At 39.3% G+C, this 25,405-nt stretch overlaps 1 protein-coding gene across 1 annotated transcript; it reads right to left on the reverse strand.

Moving 5' to 3' along the window:
* Positions 1-8,190: 8,190 nt before the first annotated feature.
* Positions 8,191-23,303, reverse strand: LOC134223229 (DNA/RNA-binding protein KIN17). The gene is made up of 2 exons (XM_062702377.1): positions 22,180-23,303; positions 8,191-8,466 (listed from the first exon to the last, which is right to left on the reverse strand). Exons 1-2 carry the CDS (start codon positions 23,155-23,157, stop codon positions 8,272-8,274), a joined length of 1,173 nt encoding a protein of 390 aa, XP_062558361.1. The 5' UTR covers positions 23,158-23,303; the 3' UTR covers positions 8,191-8,271.
* Between the last annotated feature and the right edge of the window lie 2,102 nt (positions 23,304-25,405).

Genomic DNA, 25,405 nt, shown 5'->3' on the forward strand with positions numbered 1-25,405 from the left:
GGTTCCGCTTCTTTGCCCACCAGCTCTCCTAATCGCTCCCTCGAGCGTTACATTGAACAGTAGATTCGAGAGTGTATTATCTTGCTTCAATCCATCTAACGTAACAAATGATGTCGATATTTCATCCGCAACCCTTACACTTGATTTCAATCCGTTCAACGTTATACCACAGAGAAACAGACGTCTCACTTAGAACAAAATGCAACCAAATCATCGTCACGGAAACATTATCGCCCAATGCTAAATGCACTGTAGGTGGACAAGCGGCAATCAGGTGGCGGTAGTGAGCAAACGTCAAACACAAGTAAAATTGATGGAAGCGCCATCGGCGGCCAATCGACCACCTACAAAAAATTGAATCCACCGTTAAAAAGATGAACGATGGAAGATGTGTAGAGTGAAACGTCTGTTTCTCTGTGGTTATACGAATCAGCCGTATCAGTTTCGCCGGAAAAGCATGTTCAAGCATAATTTGCCATAATTCATTCCGTTTCACTGAATCATACGCCGCCTTAAATCAATAATCAGATGATGTGTCTGCAAGTTGTACTCTTGGAATTTATCAAGGATTTGTTCAGCCGGGAGCTGATCCTTCCCCGCAGCCATAATGTTCTTAAGCTCATTTAGTGTAGGCGAGTAAACATAGCTGATATAGATCTTCCTCTTTTTCTTCTTCTTCATTGGCATTAAATCTCCCTCTGGGACATTGCCGCCTCGCAGCTTAGTGTTCTCTAAGCACTTCCACAGCTATTACTTGCGAGGTTTTCTTAGGCAATTACCTTTTTTGCACAGGGCTGGTAGCGATCAATGCTGCTCAAAATAGTGACTTTAGTGACCAACGTTGACGAAAAAAGAGACCAAATAGTTGTCGTAGCCAAGCAAATCCGTCTTCCGATTTGCCTTTTACCAACGAAAACAAGCGCGGGACACCGATGGATAATTCGCATGTTCACGCCTCAAAAACAGAACACTGAATGATCGTTTATTTTCACCGTTCGAATAATCTAGAATTCCTGTCAGCCTACTGAGATTGAATTTCAAATATCTTCTCATTAGCTTCTTAGTATGCTGGCATTCCAAATGCCAACTACGATTGAATTTCAAATTCGTTATCATTTTTTCTATCAATGTCATTTTTAAATATTTTAGTTTATTTCATTATTTTTATCATGAAATAAGAAATACGTTCCACTTTATCCATCAATGTAACCAACAAATGCAAATGCATTTTTCAGACTCACTTTATTCCCCACAATATTCACCGTCTCTACTCTTTCTTTTTTTTCGGAGAGGATTTTTTTTTGAGCTGTTAATACGAAAACATGAATTTAATTGCATTTTTATTTGATATCGGCGCAGTTGTTTATATATCAATAACAGCTGTGAATTTATCATTTGTGGCTCTAAAGCATTGACGCTGTCCTTAAACTGCTCAGATAATTCTGTTTGAACTATTGATTTACTAAACCATTAACTAAACCAATTTAACCCAAATCCAATCTACATTCTATACAAAACCAATCCAATCAAACTCCCATGCAAATCCAATCGACATCCAATCCAAATCTAATCCGAATCCAATCCGAATCCAATCCAAATCCAACCCAAATCCAATCCAAATCCGATCCAAATCCAATCCAAATCCAATCTAGATCCAATCCAAATTCAATCCAAATCCAATCCAAATCCAATCCATATCAAATCCAATCAAAATCCAATCCAAATCCAATCCAAATCCAAATCCAATCCAAATTTAATCCAAATCCAATCCAAATTCAATCTAAATCCAATCCAATCCAAATCCAATCCAAATCGAATAGAAATCTAATCCAAATCCAATCCAAATCCAATTCAAATCCAAATCAAATCCAAATACAATCCAAATCCAATCCAAATCCAATCCAAATCCAATCCAAATCCAATCCAAATCCAATCCAATTCCAATCCAATCCAAATCCAATCCAAATCCAATCCAAATCCAATTCAAATCCAATCCAAACCCAATCCAACCCAATCCAAATCGAATAGAAATCTAATCCAAATCCAATCCAAATCCAATTCAGACCCAATCCAAATCCAATCCAAATCCAATCCAAATCCAATCCAAATTCAATCCAAATCCAATTCAAATCCAATCCAAATCCAATCCAAATCCAATCCAAATCCAATCTAAATTTAATCCAAATCCAATCCAAATTCAATCCAAATTCAATCCAAATCCAATCCAAATTCAATCCAAATTCAATCCAAATTCAATCCAAATCCAATCCAAATCCAATCCAAATCCAATCCAAATCCAATCCAAATCCAATCCAAATCCAATCCAAATCCAATCCATATCCAATCCATATCCAATCCAAATCCAATCCAAATCCAATCCAAATCCAATCCAAATCCAATCCAAATCCAATCCAAATCCAATCCAAATCCAATCCAAATCCAATCCAAATCCAATCCAAATCCAATCTATATCCAATCCAAATCCGATCCAAATCCAAGATTTTGAGATACTTAACCGAATTGGCAAACTTATGCTATTTGATGCCACCAAGCAGATGAGTTGCGAACAAAACCATCTTGAATTCAGAAATTTATTTTTTAAACTTTTTAGATTACGAAACTTTCCAAATCTCACCGACAAAGAGATATTCAATTCAACATACTATCTTGAACAACCGCTCCGTCAATCAGATGAATTTAAGACTTAACAAATATTCATCTGATTGATTCTGGTTTTCTCAACGACTCTGTAGAAGACAACTTTCCAAATCTCACAGATGTCAAGATATTCAACCGAACTGCCAATGTAACTGTCAATCTAACGCGCTGCATAGCGGATGAGTTCCAAACATAACTGATAACTGATCTTGAAATGGTAGACCACCTTTGTTTTTTTTTTATATTTCTCAATATTGCTTATTTTGCTCATTGAAACACAATCAATTTTTTGACGTAGAACTACGTCTGTCTTTTCTATATTGGGGTACACTTTACGATTGCAAAAAATCGAAAAACGTCACGAAAATATGATAGACTTTGATCGTTAATATCTCAGCCGTTTCTCGATGGATTTTCAATTTTCTTGGACCTTCCGATCAAGGAAGAGTCAACGCTTTATTCCCGATGTACACTGAAGTCGTTTTTTTACGCGTTTTATTTTCACTAGAATTTCGGGATTCATTTAGACAAATTTTGGAATTTATGCGGTTTCTTACGTTGTTTTAATTTACGCGGCCCATATCCTCCGCGTAAAAGCTAACAGTTTAGCAATCGGTTTTGGTGAATCAGTCAAACTCGTAGATGCATCACAAGCTTCTTCTTCCATAGCACTACATTCCAACTGGAACTTGGCCTGCTTTCAAACTCAATCTCAGCAGACAATCACGAAAACTACCAGTACTGCCACGTAGTTCAACGTCACCTTTGCGTACAACCCGATTGGGCTGCACCTTTGAGTTTTTTTATCACTATTCTGTCAAAAATCTCTTTCGCCTATTGACATTTCTTATTTTTTCATATGTGTGTAATTTTTTCCATGACTTTTCTTAATTTTTTTTGCCATATTATTTTCTCGCGTTCTCTCTCTCTTTCTATTTGCCCTTAGCATATCATGGCTTATCTTTTTTTTTGCCGTTCTCATTTCCAACTTAGGCTTACCATTATTTTTTTGCCTTTTATATAGCATGGCTTACCATTATTTTTTGCCATTTTTTCAGACTGAGGCTTACCATTACTTTTTTTGCCATATCTCGTCTGGGGTTTACCTTTTTTTTTTACCCTTCACCAATCATAACTTATCTTTTTTTTGCCATATTTTTCACGTCGGAGGCTTACCATATTTTTTTGCCTCATTCAGCTTTTCTTTTACTGCTGACTTAACTTGTGGGGAGCAACGACTACGTCATTGTCGTAGCCAAGCAAATTCGTCTTCCGATTTGCCTTTTACCAACGAAAACAAGCGCGGGACACCGATGGATAATTCGCATGTTCACGCCTCAAAAACAGAACACTGAATGATCGTTTATTTTCACCGTTCGAATAATCTAGAATTCCTGTCAGCCTACTGAGATTGAATTTCAAATATCTTCTCATTAGCTTCTTAGTATGCTGGCATTCCAAATGCCAACTACGATTGAATTTCAAATTCGTTATCATTTTTTCTATCAATGTCATTTTTAAATATTTTAGTTTATTTCATTATTTTTATCATGAAATAAGAAATACGCTCCACTTTATCCATCAATGTAACCAACAAATGCAAATGCATTTTTCAGACTCACTTTATTCCCCACAATAGTGACCTTCATTCGCAGAAAAAGTGACCAAATAGTGACTTTCAGTTCGTGACAAGAGAAACTCAAGGTCGCAATGTACGATTTAAATCAAGGCAAAATCTTGCATGATTCGAATTATCCAAATGACTCACCTTAGGATTTTTTCTATTTTCGCCTTGATTGATTTTTCGATAAATGAGTGAAATGAAGCAATTTTGCATGACAGACTCAAGCTCTTTTAAAATAAGATATTGAATAATTTAACCAGTAACCCTTGTTAATGTAGAAAAAGTTTTCAAAAAATACTTGTTTATGAAGTTAATAACTAGGCAGTGAGTAAAAAGTTGTTAGACAGAACAATGTTTTTAATTTAAACAATAATTTTCCAGCAAGTTCTACACTATCGTAGGGAACAATGTTTTTCCAACAACCTCTGTATGTGAAAATGCTTTTTTACGACTGAAAATCATGTAAATAATTTATAAGTATCAGGGAATCAATTTTTCTTCGATGCGCATACGAAACAAGCGACAAAAGAGAACCAACGACAAAGCTTTGTTTTTGTCGGAGATAATAATGACAAAGATCCGAACATTTTTGTCAGTAACAAAAAAGAAAACAATTTTGTTGCTAGCTTTTCATTCCGTTATTTTGCATTTCGTCTACAGCAAATTTCGGTTTTATGCTATCGTAGTTTCTGCTTTCATGGAAGTATTCAAGAATCTAACTGTGATTACAAAAAAAAACGTTGTTTTCTCGGAAATATTAGAACATGCAAGGCAAATGATTCTTGTCATATTATGTTCAGGTTCTGACAAAGGCTTGTTGCAAGGTGCGTTTGTCAGTAACAAACTCTGTTGATGACAAAGGGTATGTTGTTAGGCGTTGCTCGAATATTGATTCCCTGATAAGTATCGAATTATTTCGACTCACAAAGCTTATAAATCTAAAATAGATCTAATTTCTGGTTTGAAAAACTTTTAAAAATTGAAAAAATATTGATGTTCAGAAAATAAGACTGTTTATAACAATTCTGTATGAGAACTTACCAAAACCTATATAAGAACTAGGAATATCAAATATGTGAAATTTATAGGCTCTTATACAAAAAATGTAAGTTCACAAACAAATATTGTAAGAAAAGCTTGCAAAATTGTAAGGTCTCATACAATATTTGTATAAGAATCTAGCATTTTCGCATATACTAGCTCTTATACAGGTTTTGGTAGGTTTGGTAGGCCAAAGAATCATTTTTAAACCTAAATAATTTGTTTAGGCTTTCAAAATTCTTTAAACATAAGTTTCTTAGGAATATCGAACGATTGTTTAAATGTAAAATTAAAAAATATTCAAAATTTCACAGTTATTTCATTGAAAATTTCAAAGTTTAGGCAATTTTAAATGTAAAAACTATCATCAGTATATATTTTGCGAAATCCTCAAGTACTGATAGTTTGATCATTCAGCAGTTCCTCGCTCACCATTTGTTTTATATGAAACACCAGGAAGTTCATGTAGAATTGGAAAAACATTTTACACATATGTTAGAAAATCAGAAAGGTCTGCAGTTAGGCTCTCGAATATGTTTGGATTCTCGATCGCATTCTGCTTACCCCACAGTATAAACATTCATAAATAGTGACATAGAATCCGTCCATTAAATTATTATTGACATAACCGAGTTAACAGGCTGGCCAAGTTTTTTTAAAGACTGGAGCACCGCCTTCAAACAGTGGTCGTACATACTGAACACATAACAACGGACAGGACACATAACACCCAGTGGACCGGTGGAGATCACGTCCTTTCGGGGTGGGAATCGAACCCACGCTCTATAGACCATGCGACTAGACAATTGACGTCGCTAACCGCTCGAAAAAAGAGACTTTTTAGTGACCTACCCGAAAAAAGTGACCAAGTCACTAAAAAGTGACCCGCCTGTCGCTTACACGATGGTGCTCTATGCCCAGGGTAGTCGAGACAATTTCCAAATCGAAAATTGCCTAAACCGTCACCGGGAATCGAAGCCAGCCACCCTCAGCATGGTCTTGTTTTGTAGATGCGCATCTGACCGCTAGGCTAAGGAACGTCCCCAGCTGATAGAGATATGTATCATCAAGTTATTCAATTTCAAATTGAATTTTACCGCATTAATATATCTAATAGTGATATATCTGAAATGAGAAAAAAACTTGAGCATATGTGTATACACCCACCACCAAAACTAAAATTAAGGCTGGTTCGTGTGCCAGGTCTATGCCATCATTTCCATCAGACATACACTCAAATATTAAACCGTAGCATGCATGCTAGGAAAAAAATACAACTCACATAGTATTGCTTTAACTTATCGATAAAAACGAATTAATTTTTAATTCATTGCCGCAAACGGAGACCGAAAGCATTCAATGAATTTTTTTGGCGAGTATGTTGCCGAAGTGAATTGTGTTTTGATTATGCGACGGCTAAACCGTATGTGGGCGGTAAAAGAATGATCCATGGAAAGTTAACTGCATACGATGTATATTCACAGAGCGTTAATGAATAAAGCTTCCAATGAATGATTAAATTTGTTATGAATAAATTATTCAACTCTATGAATAAAGATTATGATTAATGATTTAATCATTTTTGACAATGATTAATGATTATGATTAACGATTAAATTAATTTTTGACAATGATTAACGATTATGATTAATGAATAAAACGTTTGGAGTATGATTAACGATTACCGATCGTGATTAAATACTGACACAATATGTGTATGATTAATGATTAAAGATCGGTATGAATAATGATTAATGATTATGAATAATCAAATTGAATGGTTTGCGTATTGATCAATTATCAAGTAACATTTTTACCAAATTGGGTTATTAAAAGGTATGAAAATTAAATGATTATGATTAAAGATTAATGAATAAAAGCGATGTTGCAATGATTAAAAGTGATGATTAATGATTAAACTCAAAACAATTATGAATATGATTAGTGATTAATGATTAAATATGAAATTCTATGATTAACGATTAGTGATTAATGATTAAATCATATTTTTTGTATGATTATGATTAATGAATAATGATTAAATAACCCATTATTCATTAATCATGATTAAATCTATGATTAATCACTAATGCTCTGTTCAAAATAGCTAAATGTTCGATCCTTTTTGCAAAAAGGATAAAAAACACTCTGGCTAATCCACCTAGCGATAAAGGTCGTATCTCGCGCATTATATCAAATAGATTTTTGAATATAATTTTGGAGTCCATAGTCTGGATTATAAACAAGTGTTGAATTTAATTTTAAATAAGAAAATAAAACTTTGATAAAATTTAAACTCTCTGAAAAAAAGATTGATACCATTTTTACCAGACCATTTTTACTAAGCGGAAAAAATCGATGAACCCCGAATATTTATAACAAATATAGAGCATCTGACAGTCATTAAACATATCTCCCTTCCTCCGTATATCCAATCGGTTGCGCATTAATGGAATTTATAGAGGAAGGGAGATATTTTAATGCACCATTTACAAAACCAATCAAACCAATATCATTAAAAGGCAGTGAAACGCGACTGAGAGACGACCGACTTAAACAGGGATTTTCGGGTATGTTTCCGAATACGCGAAACGTGCCAAAGGCATGCGACGAAAGACAGCAAACAAAACTTCAAAATGACTCGGAAACGAATCACATTTTGGATTTGGACACAACAAGTATGTCCATCCGCGACTGCGTGTTAATCGTGCGTCGGCGTCGATCGTCGCGTAACAGTAACAGCGAAAATCAAAGGCAATGCATGCGAACCCTCCCCCTGACCTAGCCTCGTCATCGTTGCTTGGCGGAGTGCGTTTCGCTGATTGAATTCGCATTAAAGTCTATGGGGGTGGCGCACTTCTTCCGTCTTCTTTTTCAGCATAGTTTCGTTTTTATTTTACTAACCTAATTCCATTCATCAGGGGCATACCAATAATAGAGCGTAAATACTAAAACAGCTTACTTATGTCTTCGTACTGAACGTTGTTCACTATTCGGCCTTTCAAAGGTCCGGATGCAATTTCGATCGTTACGCAGTAGTTGTCGGTGTCGATTTCCTTGAGGGTGGCATTGCTTCCTCGATAGCCGCCATTCAGCACCAGCACCTGCTTCCCGATCGCTGGGATAACTGTTTCTAAGTGGGCCTGTTTGAAAATAGACAATAGGAAAATTGACAGGGTTAGTTTCAACGACTTTTTTTATACGGAGATTTAGCTACAAATTTGCGTTTTATCACTGGATCCTGCCAAAACAAGTATAGAAATAACTGAAAAAATGGTTGAAATATTTTTTCGGATGTCCTAGGTTGTCCAAACTGATCTGGAGTCTGGAGTCCCAACAAAAAGTCAGCAGCCAGATTCGCATAGACATTGCTCGACACAAATACCTGAATATGGTAGAAATCTTGATTTTAACTCAAGATTATTTAAGAGGACATTGGACATCTTATGTTTATGGAAATTAGGATCATATGTTTATTTTAACTGGATTGGGTACACACTGACAATAAGGACATTGTCAAAGTCATGATTGATCTGGTAGTTACTTCGAACTGAATTCGAGAACGTTTTGGAGTACCATAAACAACCTGTATACAACAAAATTGATATGCAGGTTAGGTACATATCGATGTTGAGGACATTGCAAAAGCCTTGGTTGATCTGGCAGATACCGTGAGGTGAACTCGAAAACTTTTTGGGGAACCTCATTTTCCTGAAAAATTATCACTGTCTCAAGGATCAAGATGATTAAACTTGATTGAGTGTTAAGATTTATCAAATAATGCGACATTTCATTTCATTTTCATTTCACATTTCAGATTTATCTGCATGCTCTCAGAAGCGAAATCATCCCAAGGTTTCGGATATCTGGGTCGTCACTTGACCTTCGATATTTTTCCTGTGAAGCCGACATCCTGATGATCATTTTTGCTGGAAGGAAGGAAGTGGGGACATAGCTCTCTTCTGTGATTTTTTACAGCCAATCTAAAACGCTGGGGATATATGGCCCAATCGTCCCGGAAGGGATAACAGCAATCATTACGAACGACCAGTGTTTGTGGAAATCGCTCTCAATAGGGAACAAACAACAATACAAGGGAGGCAAAAACAGTTTGGAATCATTACAAGCCATGAAAAGAAGATGATCGAACTTGTATCTTGTTCTTCTTCAATGTCTCTACATTCCAACTGGAACTTTTAACGTATTCAATAGTACTCAGTTATCAAATAAAAGCTTTTCTATGTCCGCCATTGCATGAGTATGTATATTAAAGTGGGGCGTCATGGTCATTTTTACAAATCAATGGTTTTTCGAAGCCATTCTGGGTCCGAACACTTACTTACCTGAACAACTGTGCAGAATTTGGGACCGATTGGTTGCTTCCTCGTTTTCCGTTCGCGCTTGAAGTTTGTATGGAAATTAGTATGGGAGAACGGGAGAACGTATATTTTTGCATTTCTACTACTAGAGGTTTCAGTTCATCGTAAACCAAGTGGCACATTGCGTTAAAGTATAACCCAAAGGATGCCGAAAAACTTTGCTGAAGAAGGCACGTTGCTGGTTGATTTCTTGCATATGGTTTGAACTATCAATTTTCGAAACTTAATAACATTTTTATAGACCTTCCAGCTATGTACCTTCTACCGTATTGAGTCACGTGATTGATGATAAATTGAAGCCGCTAATAGCTAAAATGTAAAAAAGTACGTTTTCCCATACTAATCTCCATGTAAATTTAAAACGCGATGCGGCATGCGAGGTCGCAACCAATCGAGCCCATATTTTGCACAGTTGATTGGGGTCCCAAAACGATTCAGAAAAACCTTGATCTCACATGATCGGACGAAGTTTGCGTTTTTCCATACAACTGCGCCCCACTCTAATGTATATTGTGTGGCAAGTACAATGGATACACTATGCCCAGGGTGTCGAAAAAGTTCCCGAGCAGAGAATAAAAACAAACTGAAAACTTATCAACCGTCTAAGACGAATTAAGTGCTCTACATTTAATTCCACTATTTAATTTTCGATATATTTTCAGATACCGTGGAGGTACCATATTCTGCGCAATTAAGAAAATTTTGAAATAAAATCGTTGTTATCGAGAAACCATAATAATTTATGAATACCTTAATGTAGTAGTTGTGTAACTATAACCCACGGAAGACTATGAATCATTAAAATTTTGATTAAATTGATTAAGAACATATATTATTAATCGATTTGTGAATTGCCATATGGTTCCTAATTCTGCGCACATATTTTGAAATGTTCCATATTCTGCGCACAATGTTCCTAATTCTGCGCACAATAATAAACACTCAGTTTGAGTAATTTTTTGTCTCATGAAATGGTTTTGAACATTTATACAAATATTGTGTCGCCAGCACTAAATTGTATTCCGACTTCCGACGTTTTTCTTCCGAACTTACTTCCGACATCATGAACGTCAGATTATTATTATTTATTCAGACTAAGGCCGAAGTGGCCTGTGCGGTATATAAGAGGCTTCTCCATTCGGCTCGGTCCATGGCTACACGTCGCCAACCACGCAGTCTACGGAGGGTCCGCAAGTCATCTTCCACCTGATCGATCCACCTTGCCCGCTGCGCACCTCGCCTTCTTGTGCCCGTCGGATCGTTGTCGAGAACCATTTTCACCGGGTTACTGTCCGACATTCTGGCTACGTGCCCGGCCCATCGCAGTCGTCCGATTTTCGCGGTGTGAACGATGGATAGTTCTCCCAACAGCTGATGCAATTCGTGGTTCATTCGCCTCCTCCACGTACCGTCCGCCATCTGCACCCCACCATAGATGGTACGCAGCACTTTCCTTTCGAAAACTCCAAGTGCGCGTTGGTCCTCCACGAGCATCGTCCAGGTCTCGTGTCCGTAAAGGACTACCGGTCTTATTAGCGTTTTGTAGATTGTCAGTTTGGTACGGCGGCGAGCTCTATTCGATCGGAGCGTCTTGCGGAGTCCAAAGTACGTACGATTTCCAGCCACTATGCGTCTCCGAATTTCTCTGCTGGTGTCATTTTCGGCAGTCACCAGTGAGCCCAAGTACATAAATTCTTCTACCACCTCGATTTCGTCACCACCGATGCAAACTCGCGGTGGGTGGCTCACATTGTCTTCTCTTGAACCTCTTCCTATCATGTACTTTGTCTTCGACGTGTTGATGACTAGTCCGATCCGCTTAGCTTCCCTCTTCAGTCTGATGTAGGCTTCCTCCATCTTCTCAAAGTTACGTGCCATAATATCTATGTCGTCGGCGAAACCAAATAGCTGGACGGACTTATTGAAAATTGTACCACTCGTGTTAATCCCTGCTCTTCGTATTACTTCTTCCAAAGCGATGTTGAATAGCAAACACGAAAGACCATCACCTTGCCGTAACCCTCTGCGGGTTTCGAAGGGACTCGAGAATGCCCCTGAAACTCGAACTACGCACATCACCCGATCCATCGTCGCTTTGATCAACCGTGTCAGTTTATCCGGAAAACCGTGTTCGTGCATTAGCTGCCATAGCTGGTCCCGATCGATTGTATCATATGCGGCTTTGAAGTCGATGAATAGATTATGTGTGGGCACGTTGTATTCGCGGCATTTCTGCAGTACTTGGCGAATGGCGAACACCTGGTCCGTGGTGGAGCGTTCGCCCATAAAACCCGCCTGGTACTGCCCCACGAACTCCCTTGCAGTTGGTGCTAGTCGACGGCATAAAATTTGGGAGAGTACCTTGTAGGCGGCGTTCAGCAATGTGATTGCGCGGTAGTTGCGACAATCCAGCTTATCGCCCTTTTTGTAGATGGGACACACGACACCTTCCATCCACTCCTGCGGCAAAACTTCCTCCTCCCAAATCTTGGTAATGACCCAGTGCAGCGCTCTAGCCAGTGCCTCACCACCGTGTTTAAATAGCTCTCCTGGTAGTTGGTCAACCCCAGGGGCTTTGTTGTTCTTCAGCCGGCCAATCTCCTCCTGGATTTCCTGGAGATCCGGAGCCGGGAAAATTATGTCCTGCGCGCGTTCTCCCAGGTCCATCACCATACCGCCATCTTCGTCTGCCACATCGCCATTCAGGTGTTCTTCGTAGTGCTGCCGCCACCTTTGGATCACCTCACGCTCGTTCGTAAGAAGGTTCCCGTTTATGTCCTTACACATATCAGGCTGTGGCACGTGGCCCTTACGTGAACGGTTTAACTTCTCATAGAACTTTCGTGTGTTATTAGCGCGGTACAGTTGCTCCGTTTCTTCACGGTCTCGATCTTCCTGCTGGCGCTTTTTCCTCCGGAAAATCGAGTTTTGTTTGTTCCGCGCCTGTTTATATCGTGCCTCGTTCGCCCTTGTGCGATGTTGCAGCAATCTCGCCCATGCTGCATTCTTCTCTTCCACTAACTGCTCACATTCGCCGTCATACCAGTCGTTTCTCTGATCCGGGGGCACCGTGCCTAGTGCAGCGGTTGCGGTGCTACCAATGGCGGATCGAATATCTCTCCAGCCATCTTCAAGAGACGCTGCGCCTAGCTGTTCTTCCGTTGGGAGTGCCACTTCCAGCTGCTGCGCGTATTCTTGGGCTAGTCTACCGTCTTGTAGCCGCCCAATGTTAAGCCGCGGCGTCCGACTTCGACGCGTGTTGTACACCGTCGAGAGTTTTGAGCGCAGGCATACTGCAACGAGGTAGTGGTCGGATTCAATATTCGCACTGCGGTAAGTGCGGACATTCGTGATGTCGGAGAAGAATTTACCGTCGATTAGAACGTGATCGATTTGGTTTTCCGTTTCTTGGTTAGGTGATCTCCATGTGGCCTTGTGGATATTTTTGCGGGGAAAGAAGGTGCTTCGGACTACCATTCCGCGGGAGGCTGCGAAGTTTATGCATCGTTGGCCGTTGTCATTCGATACGGTGTGCAGACTATCCGGTCCGATGACCGGTCTATACATTTCCTCCCTTCCTACCTGTGCGTTCATGTCACCGATGACGATTTTAACGTCCCGCAGTGGGCATCCATCGTATGTCTGCTCCAGCTGTGCGTAGAACGCTTCTTTCTCGTCGTCGGGTCTCCCTTCGTGTGGGCAGTGCACGTTGATGATGCTATAGTTGAAGAAACGGCCTTTAATCCTCAGCTTGCACATCCTTGCGTTTATTGGCTGCCACCCAATCACGCGTTGGCGCATCTTACCCAGCACTATGAAGCCGGTTCCCAGCTCGTTGGTGGTGCCACAGCTTTGGTAGAAGGTAGCCGCTCGATGCCCGCTTTTCCGCACTTTCTGTCCTGTCCAGCAAATCTCCTGCAGCGCCACGACGTCGAAGTTGCGGGGATGTAATTCATCGTAGATCATCCTGTCGCAACCTGCGAAACCTAGCGACTTGCAATTCCATGTTCCAAGCTTCCAATCGTGATCCTGTATTCGTCGCCTAGGTCTTTGCCGATTATATCGAGTCGCATTATCTCTTATATTGTTCGTAATGATTGGTTTTCTAGGCGGCTTATTGGGCCTGCGCAAACCTCCTGTCTCGTCGGAGGGCCGTCGTGTCAGGGCTGTTTAGCGTCCCACCTAACACCAGGACTTGGGCTTGTGCGCTTTGAGCGGCACACGGTCGCTTTGGTGGGGCCTACTTGCGGATACATGCAGCTTTTTATAGAGGTTTAACAGGGCCCACTGTCAAACCCCACCACATCCTAGGCAAGCCCCACAACTCGCAGATGGCCTGGGGAGGGATCGTCAAGCCCTTGGACATAGTCCCTGCTGCCCGCAAATTGTCCTTTTATCAATGTCGAACTTTAGTATTGTGTCGCCAGCACTAAATTGTATTCCGACTTCCGACGTTTTTCTTCCGAACTTACTTCCGACATCATGAACGTCAGAACAAAATTTGAATTTGCCACCAAAACATTGTCAGAAGAGCGTTCGGAAGTATGGAAATCGACTTCCGAACCTCAATTTGGTGCCAGCGACGTTGTCAACGACAAAACAAACTCGATTTTGTGACAGATAACACCGTGCAGTGCTGCATATTTATTTTATTTTTCCGTGTGAATTTCGTCGGAAGTGGGCCTTGCTGCCAGTTCATCAGCGTGATATAAACAGTTTTGATCTAAATGCACAATATTTCATTACTTTTGCACGTTTTTAGTACCATGTATGTTTCCTAAAGTCTATCTGACTACAACGTTTTACCGTTCTTGTACGCTAAGTATACGAAAAATCGCCCGTTCCAAAAAGAACTTTAATATAAGACCTGGCGAATTAGACCCAAATCCAATCGACCCAGCTGTGATGAATTGAGATGATGCCTGTGTGTCCATTATCCGGTTGCTCGACATCGACACAAGTTGCTTTCGAAGATCCATTTTTCCGTTAGATAACTATCCATATCGGTTATTATGTTCATGTCAATGGTCAAGTCACTGTTTTGTCTTGTTTACTAAAGTTCGACATTGATAAAAGGACAATTTTTTATTCCGATCAAATCCGATATTTATATGGAATGGAAATAAATGTAATCCAACGAGAATAATAAGACCAGTCCTACATAAATACTAATATTGCCCAAAATGCTGTTTTCTCAAATGTCGGAATGCAAGAGTCCGACCTAGGAAATCTCCGAGTGGGGAATTATGTCGATTTTTTAGGGAAATTTTTTCTTGCTAGTCACTTGATATACACATTTAGATTAGATACTGTGCAGATTAGATATTCTTTCGGTAAGGAATCACCTCCGACATTGTCTTAAAAAACATTGTTTTAAAAAACGCTCAGTGGAGCTGTGGTGCGCAAGGCAAAGCAGATATCCTTTGTCTCTTTCCGGATAATCTATCCTCGCATTTTTTTTTGCTCTTCTTGTTTTATTCCAGCATTTCGAAATATGTTTCCTTGCCAAAACAGTTGCTACGTCCAATTTGGATTTTGGGTTGACAAGCCAGGCTTATTGTACCTATCCATTCCGCGCGCACAATTAGGAACAGAAAGTAAATTTTGTGCCATATTCTGCGCAACATAAAATGCTTTCTATAAGATAGAGATTACATCCTGAAAGCCGATTTTCATTATATTGAAGCAACAAATAATCTGCTTTTGCACTTTTCTTTAAAAAAAAAAAAAAATGAGTCCAAATCTTTTTTTTTTTTTTTTTTTGCTCACATTAGAGAAACATTTGTTTATGATGGACGGAGTAGGCATCGACCAGGTGAGACGTATTTTTTATTCGTGCTGTCATTTTTTCTGCTTTCTTTACAGGTTTGAATTTTTCCGAAGAATCTATATTGAAGGATTTCTGATCTGATAACCTGGATCGACCGCAAGCTGCCCAACTGTAGTAACCTTCCAATTTCAAGAGTTGATGATCAAGTTTCAGGAATCAATGTTGTTACGACATTCTTAAGTATTGTTTTTTTTTTTGTTTTCTATTATTTATCTAGCTTCTTTAACCAAATGTTAAATTCAATGATGTTGTCGGTCATTTAGTGGTTTGGGTTCGATTTATTTATCGATGGCGTGACTTCCAGAGACTAAAATTGTTTGCGCGGTGTGTGTGTTCTAAAAAAACACTTACAGGCGGTTGGTAATGATGCGGTGGTCGGGTGGCCATGCAAGGACGCTGCCGACAAGAAGGCTGGCGGTTTTGTAGCCGGTGGGCTACCGATCGAAAATTCAGCCCGAGGAAATTCGGCCAATGATGCAGCCGACGGGGTGTCGCACGATGATTCGGTTAGTGGGCTGCAAACCGGAATAGCTTTCGGTGTCGAAAACGGGTGGTCGGCCTTTAAAGCAGCCAACGGATTGTAGGACGATCTCGTGGTTGGCCGGATGGAAAACAGTACGGGTGATGGTGTTACAGTAAACGTGCTACGATGCGATAATCCGGAAGCAGGACGATTATACGGCTACGACTACGGCCGAACGAAGAAACGAGTGATAGGCGACCACGCGATTATAAAGCAAACGGGCTGCGGGCGACAAGGCAGTCGGCCGGAGGCTTGCTGATTAAGCGGCTTCCCAAACGGCCGGACGAAGTAGTTACCAATAGGTGGCTAGGTGATTTCACAGCCGAAGAGCTTCGATGCACGGTGGTGCGTTTGACGGACGGCAGTTGTTTTACCAGGCCAGCGGGCGGCATCGCAGGTATCGACTATATGCCGGACGGTGATGTAAACGGCCAACTATAAAACCACTGACGGGTGGCCGAATCCGGTTGCGATGTACGGACTCAGCTCGAGGAGGCGGTGGCCGACCAATTTTCGGCGGGAGTCGCTCTTGGGCGTCCTTATTACGGGGATTAACTAACTCGTGACCGGCAAGGAGGCCACGTATCATGCAACAATTAATTTCTCGCGAAACAGCACCTCTCTATGCATTAGAGTCAGAAACCTCACTCTCGAACACTGCTCTCGCTTCGTTCGTCCGCCCTTTGGCTTGGACACTCATTCACCCACGGAAAGCCTGCGATCAATATTTCCGTCTTTCTTCCCTTTTCTGTATCGAACTGGTCAAGGTCGCTCAGTTTTGATACGCGTCTCGACCACCCAACGCAAGGTTTAAAACCACAGTTTGAAAAACAAATCTAACAATGTTTTCTTTACGCTCGAATTTACCAAAAAGTATATAAATGTTACCAGCTTGACATCTAACAGTTGGTTTGAACCCACCCAACTAACATTTAATGTCAATGTAAATGTTATTTCAACTCGTTTATACGGCTTCAAGCTGAATATGTGTGCTATACATATGATCAATAACTTCTATTCAATTCCTTTACCAGCAAATCTGGCGAATCTATTCAGCTGTTTTTGACGTGCCGGCACAACTACTTTACAGCATGTTACACAATTTTTTCTCAATCTACTAAACCATTTAGTAATATAATTCGCTTCAATGGCGCTTATTCAGATTTTTTGAATCTGTTAAATAAGTTTTATACAGCCACTGAATTCAATTTGATTAAATATTATTTGAGAGGAGAGTAAATTTCGGAGTTTATTTAATGTTTTTTTGTGAAAACTGCATTATCAATTTTGTTGCTACCTAGATTTGAACTCCTGATCTCCTGATTCAATGGCCGCTGCTCTGTCATCACCGTCACTTAGGCATATGTAAATAACAAAGAAAATTATGGATGTGCTTCTTCGCATGCCCTATAGGTTATTTTGCTAACGCTATTTTTGGATTCATGCTGTATAAACGTTACAAAGAGACCTACATGCTGCTTTTAGCACATAAGCTTAAAAATTATGTTTTCAGCATTATTTCAACCATTATTCAAACATTTATCAGAATGTTCTGTTGGGTAACTTTTATGAATCATCAATCGTTGAAATTGTTTTTAGGCAACATTTTCTCGATCTGTATAGATGCTACTCTTCTGCTAATCGTTTAACAGTAGCCGTCAACAGAAATATCGCTTCTAAATGGCTTGTTTTCTTACACTATCTGCTAGCATTAATGACAGCGCTTTGTCAGTTGCTATAACAGCAGGTGAAAACCTTTGTAGCTGCATTACAGAAATCAATAGCTCATACACAGCTCCGGCAACAAAAATCAAATGTAAACATTGCGGTTTTGACGTTCCATACTGATAAGCTATTAAAAGAAGCAGTATAAGGTTTACTTAAACGTTGTGTAATCTTCAAAGATACAGAAGTTGCCTAAAAGCTTCATTAGTTCATTTATAGCGCCATGACGCTATATTGTTAGTGCTATAACAACAGCGAAAACGTTTCATTGTGAATGCTACTCACCGTAATATGGGAAGTTGCTAACAAGCAACTCAATTACATACATGAGCTCTTAACCGATGAGCTTTGTTGCTAATTCAGACAGAGCTGTTTTATGAATATATGAAAGCTGCATAAACGATAAAAGATGAATATATTCGGTACGAACTGACTAGCTGATAGATATTTGGGTAATAGTCGAGTTGAAGTTTAATGGATTATTTGCGGGGACTTTTCTTTTATTCAGCATTGGCTGCTTTTATTCAAATATTATACAGCCAAAGGCTAGAAGTTGAAGCTTTTAGCACCAAAATTGTTAGTTGGGCAAGTTTCTTTTAATATATTGTTTGACAATAGGATTCCAATCATTTAGTATAAGTTACTTAGTAACTGGTGGAGTTCACAATACAAACTGTAAGGCGGCAGAGCTGTGGGATCAACACTTTTTGATGTTTGGCCTCTGAGATCAGTTGCTGACGGCTTACTGGGTGAGCCCGAATTTCTGGTTGTTGAAACTTTCTTTGACTGAATACATATTGTGGAACCAGTTAGAGAATATGGTTTTCAAAAAAAAATTGCTTTCATTTTATTTTACCATATATGTTAAACTTTTTTAAGCAAAAATTGTTTTTTGAAGTTTTTCTGACACATGTACATTTTCACTTAAGCTGGACAATGTGTAGTAGCATATCGAGTTCTGAATGGCATCACTTTTCAGCATGGGAAGATGCACAAGGGTTTGATTCTGATACACATAGTATACTCGGTACCCATGGATTACGTCATTTTTGCGCTCTGGTTCCTGCCAGCTGATTCGGATAGTAGTTGAAGTTATCTCCAGAATGCTCAGATTGCGAGGTTTACTTGGAACTGGAAGCAATGGAATATTCAATAAAAAGAATATTGTGAATTTCATGCTGCCCTGTCTACTACAGTTTTTTTTTGGTACAGTAATATCTTGATTTTTTGTCATTTCATATTATGTGTAGAGAAGAAATGTATTTCGAATGCAATGGGCGTCACGTATTCTTTCACTTATTAGATCACTGCAGAATTATTGTCCATTTTTTGTTAAATAACCAGCCCACCACAGTGCAAAATATAGTTGTTTTGTACTTATAACGATACCGTGGGGCATCGAAATCCGTACACTTAAGCACCTTAGTATATGAAAAAGTCATTAGAAAATAGGAATCGAATGTAAATAAAATGTTTGTCATTGACACAGGCGCATGAAGGCTCCTACTTTTGAAGTGTTTCACATTTACTCATTAAAAACTACGAAAAACATGATAAAATAATGAATAAAATCAACTACTCCTGACTCGAAATCCGTCCACCGTGGACGAATTTCGAATCAAAGGATCAAAATCCGTACAGCTATTTCTTAGCTAAATATTTAAATTGAAACAGTCTGATTGACTAAACTACTACTATAAATAGTTCGATACGCACCTTCAGAAGCGATCCCTTCGATTTATATTCCGCTTATCTTATGTAATGATTTGCAATTAGCAATGAAAACACAGTTACTTTGGTGCAATTATGATCTATCCGAAAACAAAATGGCGGCACGAACTGCGCGTTTGGTGGGTGGAGATTTTTGATTTTTGTTGATTTAATTTCAAAGCCTTTTTGCCAATTCTATGCCCTAAAAGCATGCTGTCAAGTATCTGAACAGGATAAGATAAATTATTTGTACATTAATTACCTTTAACCTCCTTTAATTTATTGATATCTCATGAGGTGGACGGATTTCGGTGCTGTACGGATTTCGGTCCCGCACGGTATAACAAAAAGAAAAAAAGTTTTTCAAAAAAAAAGTTTGTTGTACGAGAAAGGCAAAAAAGTCAGAAAACATATGCATATTAATCAAAACAATTATGTTATTATGTATGATACTGCCATCCGTCTTTTTATTTCATCTTTACAGAAATCAAGAAGTCTATTTCTCGATGTTTGAACCAGAATGAAGTTTATTTCCGATCTAAATCAGAACATTTCTTGAAGAGCTATGGATTATCTCTCTCGGAAGGCATAACTCTAAAGCTAGCTGGCATTGAAGAAAGGTCCTCTCTCATCCAGGACAAATGAATTGAAACTTGGTGAGAGATTTCCATTATATACATATATTTACCAAATTATTTTGAAACTATATGATTATATACCATACAAAAAAATAACCATCAGGGCACCCGATTGAAGCGATTTGGATAGGAAGAGTGGAATCGCCAACTTCCTGTTGTTAACATCTCGTGGATAAAGGGCGGGCTCTTCTCCCCATCTATTGGGTCAATCTGGGAAACGAGGGCTAGATAATATTATTGTATGTACGAACTTTCTTCTGGAAGGAGATTCTCTATTCATCCCGTGGATTCGCATAAGTGTTTCTGCTTATGGAACCACCCCACCCATTTTTGGCCCTTCATACAGGAGTTTGATGAAATACAAACAATAATATAATCATGATCAAATCGTTTGTCAGATATGGCCAGTGCTATCGGCAGGTGCCTTGCTACAATAGATGGTAGTATCATCATCATCATCATCATCACATTAGAGAAACATTTGTTTACGTGCGTTTTAGTGCTGCTGCTAATGGAGGCCATTTTTTGACATTTTTCGATTTTACCGATTTTCTTTTTCTTCATATTGCCGTTATCAACGCTAATTTATTGCTTTATTATCTGCCCATGATAACAATAAATTCCCAACTTTTTGGTGGCATGTAAGTAAATATAATAATAACAGTAAAGACAATTTTAAAAAAATGTTTAGTGTCAGAGTGCGCAGAATTAGGAGCCGCGCAGAATAAGGCACGCCCACGGTAAGTTGATTAGTTTATAACTCTGTAAGTCCCAGTTTTCCTTTAAAATGTTCATCTTTGGGGCGAACATATAGACTTTACGTACACTAAGTGTCCGAGAAGGCAAAACCAGCCCTCCCCTAGCTATTACGAGAATTCTCGCTTAACTTTTCAAAAGGACCTAAGTAACATTTTTTTCATGAATTAATTTGAGTACTGCAATCAAAAGCTTACATGTTTTTCTGTTGAATGCGCTATTCAAATTAAATCATGAAAAAAATGTTACTTAGGTCCTTTTGAAAAGTTAAGCGAGAATTCCTTGAGGATCTTTTCCGTTAAGGTAATGCAATTATTCCACAAAAGATACTCAGAGCAATTATAGTATTGATTTTAGTTATATGTAACTACTCATCACTATTGAAGGTCAAGGCAACATGGGTTTTCCACTTACCCCATCCCACTAGGGTAAGTGGAAAAACAACTCCTAATTTTAAAATATATTTCCATAAATTTCAAGCGACTAAAATGGTATGAATTACCGCACAGTTGGTGCAAAATTGACTGTTTTTGATAGCCCATTTTGATTGAACGCATTTAAATAATTTAAACTGGTTTTACATTAATTCAAACATGCACTATCGATTTTTCCTTTTCCACTTCCCCCAGTGTACCTTACGTATTTCGTTTTCTGTCGATACATAAGTGAATACAGCGGAAGTAAATGGAAGATTGAAGTATTTTAACCTTGTATTGTATCGTAACGCTGGTAGCATGTACATTGTACATATACTCGTAATTTCCAGAGATCTTGATGTTAATTAATCCAGAACTTACTAAATCAGTCATTGATCTGAACGGAACTCAATAGCGTTCAATAATAACATATATGTTGCCTTATGGGTGCATAATTTTGTAAAACAAAACGTGTTTAATACGTTGAAAATGATAGAGATTTATATGGCAGTAAATTTCAGAATTTGCATATAAGTAATCTATTAGTGTCTCAAAAAATTCTCACATTTGCTATACTACTTCCACTGAAGTTTTTTTTAAATCCCTTCAAATTTTTACATTTTTGCTTTTCTGGGAAGATTTTTTGGTACACGCTTCTATCTGTTCCTCAATTAAAATCTTTTTTTTTAATAGATTAATACGTGACACGTTTGCGTAACGTATACAAAGTAAAATTATAGACACTTCCGAAGGAAGGGTCAAAAATGGTTTCTTTTGAATAGTATTAATAAGGTAAGGAATGCAATCGTTTGGTATACGTTTTTCAAATTATCAGCCATATAGGTTTATGCCGATATTAGCACCAGAGACTTGACTTACCTGGTCGACTTTCAGCTTGTCTCCTGTCTCCAGCAGTTTAATTTTCGCTCTGTATTTGTCTATCACGTCCAGCACAACACCTTTTTCTTTGTAGTACTTTTCTCCCAGAGATTTGGTCACCAACTTCACAACGATACCTTCCGCGAGCCAATAATCTCTCCGGTTACTTTTTTCCTTCTTGATTTCTTCCTCTCGGATCATTTCATCCAGGACGGAGGTTTTCTTCGTTCCACTCGTCGATGAACAGCCGGGTTTGTATTTCTTCTCTTTCTTGAACTCGTCCAGAATTTCAAGAGGCCGTTTTTCTAATTTGATCGGTTTGCTTTCCACTTTGATGTTGGTACCGAGCTTCAGCTCAAGCTTAATGGTTTCCTCTTCGTTGTCGCGCTTCAATTCCGTGTAGGACGATGTACTTGGCTCTTCCTCCTTGTTTCCCCGGCGAACCTGCTCTTCTATGAATTCGGCTAAACGTTCTTCGTCGTCTTTGTCCATCTTTTGCTTTTTGGCCATTTTTTCCTGCATGGCCAGCGTTTCCGGATCTCGGTCAATGTACGTAATAAACCACCCCTTCTCCGTCTCGTCTACCACGCAATGGCCGTGCCTACCGAGGAACTTAACAAACTCCGACAGTGAATGCCACTTGGTGGAGTTCATGTGCAGATGGTGCCGATCGGAGATGTACTCCTGGTAAACCTTATTGGCCGCAACGCGCTTCGTTCCAAACTGCCTGCGGAGGATCTGCAAGTATCCGGTCATGAACTCGGACGAAAATCCGTCAATGAAACGGCCCGCGTTGTCCGCGAACAGTAAAATTTGCCTCTGGTGGGACTCGCTCATGGTGTGGCATTTGAACCCGTTTTCGTCGCGGCACTGCTTCTGGCACATTTGGCAGTACCAGCGCAGTTTCTGCAGACCCTTGGCTTTCATCTTGTTGGCCAAGTATTTTGGGGTGCCTGCTTCCGCCTTTCCCTTACCCATTTTTGTGTTTTTTTTAGGGAATCACTATTATGACGATTGAAATGATAATCACTTGCGGAACACTTGAATTTATTGAAAAATACTGAATGTTTTACTAATTATTTATTAGAATAATTTATTATTCTTTGAGTTGGTGTAATAAACAAAAACAATCTTTGAATCGAATGACAGATAATAATTGTCACGCTTGTGCCCAAAGCATTTTGTGCCCATTTTTTAATTTCGGTTCATAAACTCTAGCATAACTTTTGAATGAATCGTAAATCGAAGAAAAAGTTTCATTTTACTACATATTATTATTATATAACTATTATTATTATATTATATATCATATATTCATTTTCATTTATTTAGTCTACATCTATACAGATAACACTGAATCAACAATTTGACGCCACAATACACGGTTCGAGGCCGCATCTCTCCATCCTCGAATACGCCCCACGCTCGCCAAGTCGTTCTGCACCTGGTCTGCCCATCTCGCTCGCTGCGCTCCACGTCGTCTCGTACCTGCCGGATCGGAAGCGAACACCATCTTTGCAGGGTTGCTGTCCGGCATTCTTGCAACATGCCCTGCCCATCGTACCCTTCCGGCTTTAGCTACCTTCTGGATACTGGGTTCGCCGTAGAGCCGGGCGAGCTCATGGTTCATTCTTCGCCACCACACACCGTCTTCTTGTACACCGCCAAAGATGGTCCTAAGCACCCGTCTCTCGAATACTCCGAGTGCTTGCAAGTCCTCCTCGAGCATTGTCCATGTTTCATGTCCGTAGAGGACTACCGGTCTTATTAACGACTTGTACATGACACATTTGGTGCGGTGGCGAATCCTTTTCGACCGCAGTTTCTTCTGGAGCCCGTTAGCTCTGACTTCCACATATGATGCGCCTTCGTATTTCACGACTAACATTGTTATCAGCCGTTAAGCCTAGTATGCAGCTCTCAAGGAAAACGCTCAAGGAAAATGTGATCTAATTACCAAAGTAATTTTCACATATGGTGAATGCAACCGAAGAAGTAGGCGAAAAACATGTTTTGTTTTCATTCGTAATTCATTTGGGAAAATGTCATAGTGCAGGTGAGTTATTGACCTGGAACTTTTTTTATATAAATCATCTGTTGTTGCTTTACTTCTAGATGGATTTTTACCGGCAATGTTGCAGATGGTTTCTGGGAGTTCGAACGTCGACGTTCGTTCGGGATGCGCTATATTTGCATTGAGTGTCACCAGGAGCCACAATAGTCGCAACTGACCATCCTCCGGTACTATTTATGCAGTTCGGAATCTTTTGGACATTTGGAGCAGAGTGTATCGGATGTTATCTAAAAGCTATAAACCTTTAAAAAATAAACGGTTTCTCGTGGCCTTCATCGGTGAACTCCGAACAGATTTCTCTAGCAATTTATCGAATATTCTGCCAGGGATTCCCTAGAAATTCTATTGGGAATTTTCCTCGAAGTTTGCAAATTGCTGCAGAAATTCCTCCAGAAAAACATCATCAAGAAAATTTCAAGATAATTAACCCCTTTCTAGGAATTGTTTCGGAATTATATCCAAAAATTCCTCCGGAATAGTTTTATTAAATTCCAGGAAATAATTCGAAAGATCTTGAGAGTTTTCTCAAGAGCTCTATCGAAAATTTACCCAGAAAATTCTCTGACGAATCGCTTAGCAACTTCAGTAGTTCCCCAGGAAAATTCTACAAAAGTTCTTTCGAAAATTCCACAAGAAACTCTTTCGGGAATTACCCTAGGAACACTTCCTGAAATTCCACCAAGAAGTACCCTGGAGAATCCCAATGAATTCCTTGCTATATTCTTTCCTAGGAGCTCCTCTTGCAGTTTACCCCAAGGAGTGCCTCCGAAAATTTTCCCAAGAATTCCTCCCAAACTTTAACAAACTCCAAAGCCAGAATTCCTCAAAAGATACTAGGAATTGTCTCAGAAATTTCCTGTAGAATATCGTCCCCCGGGTAGTTTCTCTGAAGGTCCCCAGGAGTAGCCCTGTGCGATAGTTTCTTTTCGGCGTCGGATTGTTAGATCATTATCGGCGTGAGTTTGCGTAAGCTTATTACGCATTAAAAATTCTCCGGTAGCTCTCCCAAAAAATCATCCAGGAATCACTCCAAAAGTTCCTACATGAAATTTCGTGTAATTAATTATTAAATATCAATAATTATAATTAATTTAATATATAATTAAGGTATAACATAAGTAATCACTCCGGAAATTTTATCAGGAATTGTTT

This window comes from Armigeres subalbatus, chromosome 3 (genome assembly GCF_024139115.2).
Source record: "Armigeres subalbatus isolate Guangzhou_Male chromosome 3, GZ_Asu_2, whole genome shotgun sequence".
NCBI lineage: Eukaryota > Metazoa > Arthropoda > Insecta > Diptera > Culicidae > Armigeres > Armigeres subalbatus.

Excerpts from the sequence above, each read along its gene's own strand:
- LOC134223229 (XM_062702377.1), bottom strand. The coding sequence starts at position 23,157 with ATGGGTAAGGGAAAGGCGGAAGCAGGCACCCCAAAATACTTGGCCAAC. Across the intron at positions 8,467-22,179 it reads ACAAGCTGAAAGTCGACCAG|GCCCACTTAGAAACAGTTAT; the intron begins GTAAGTCAAGTC and ends ATTTTCAAACAG.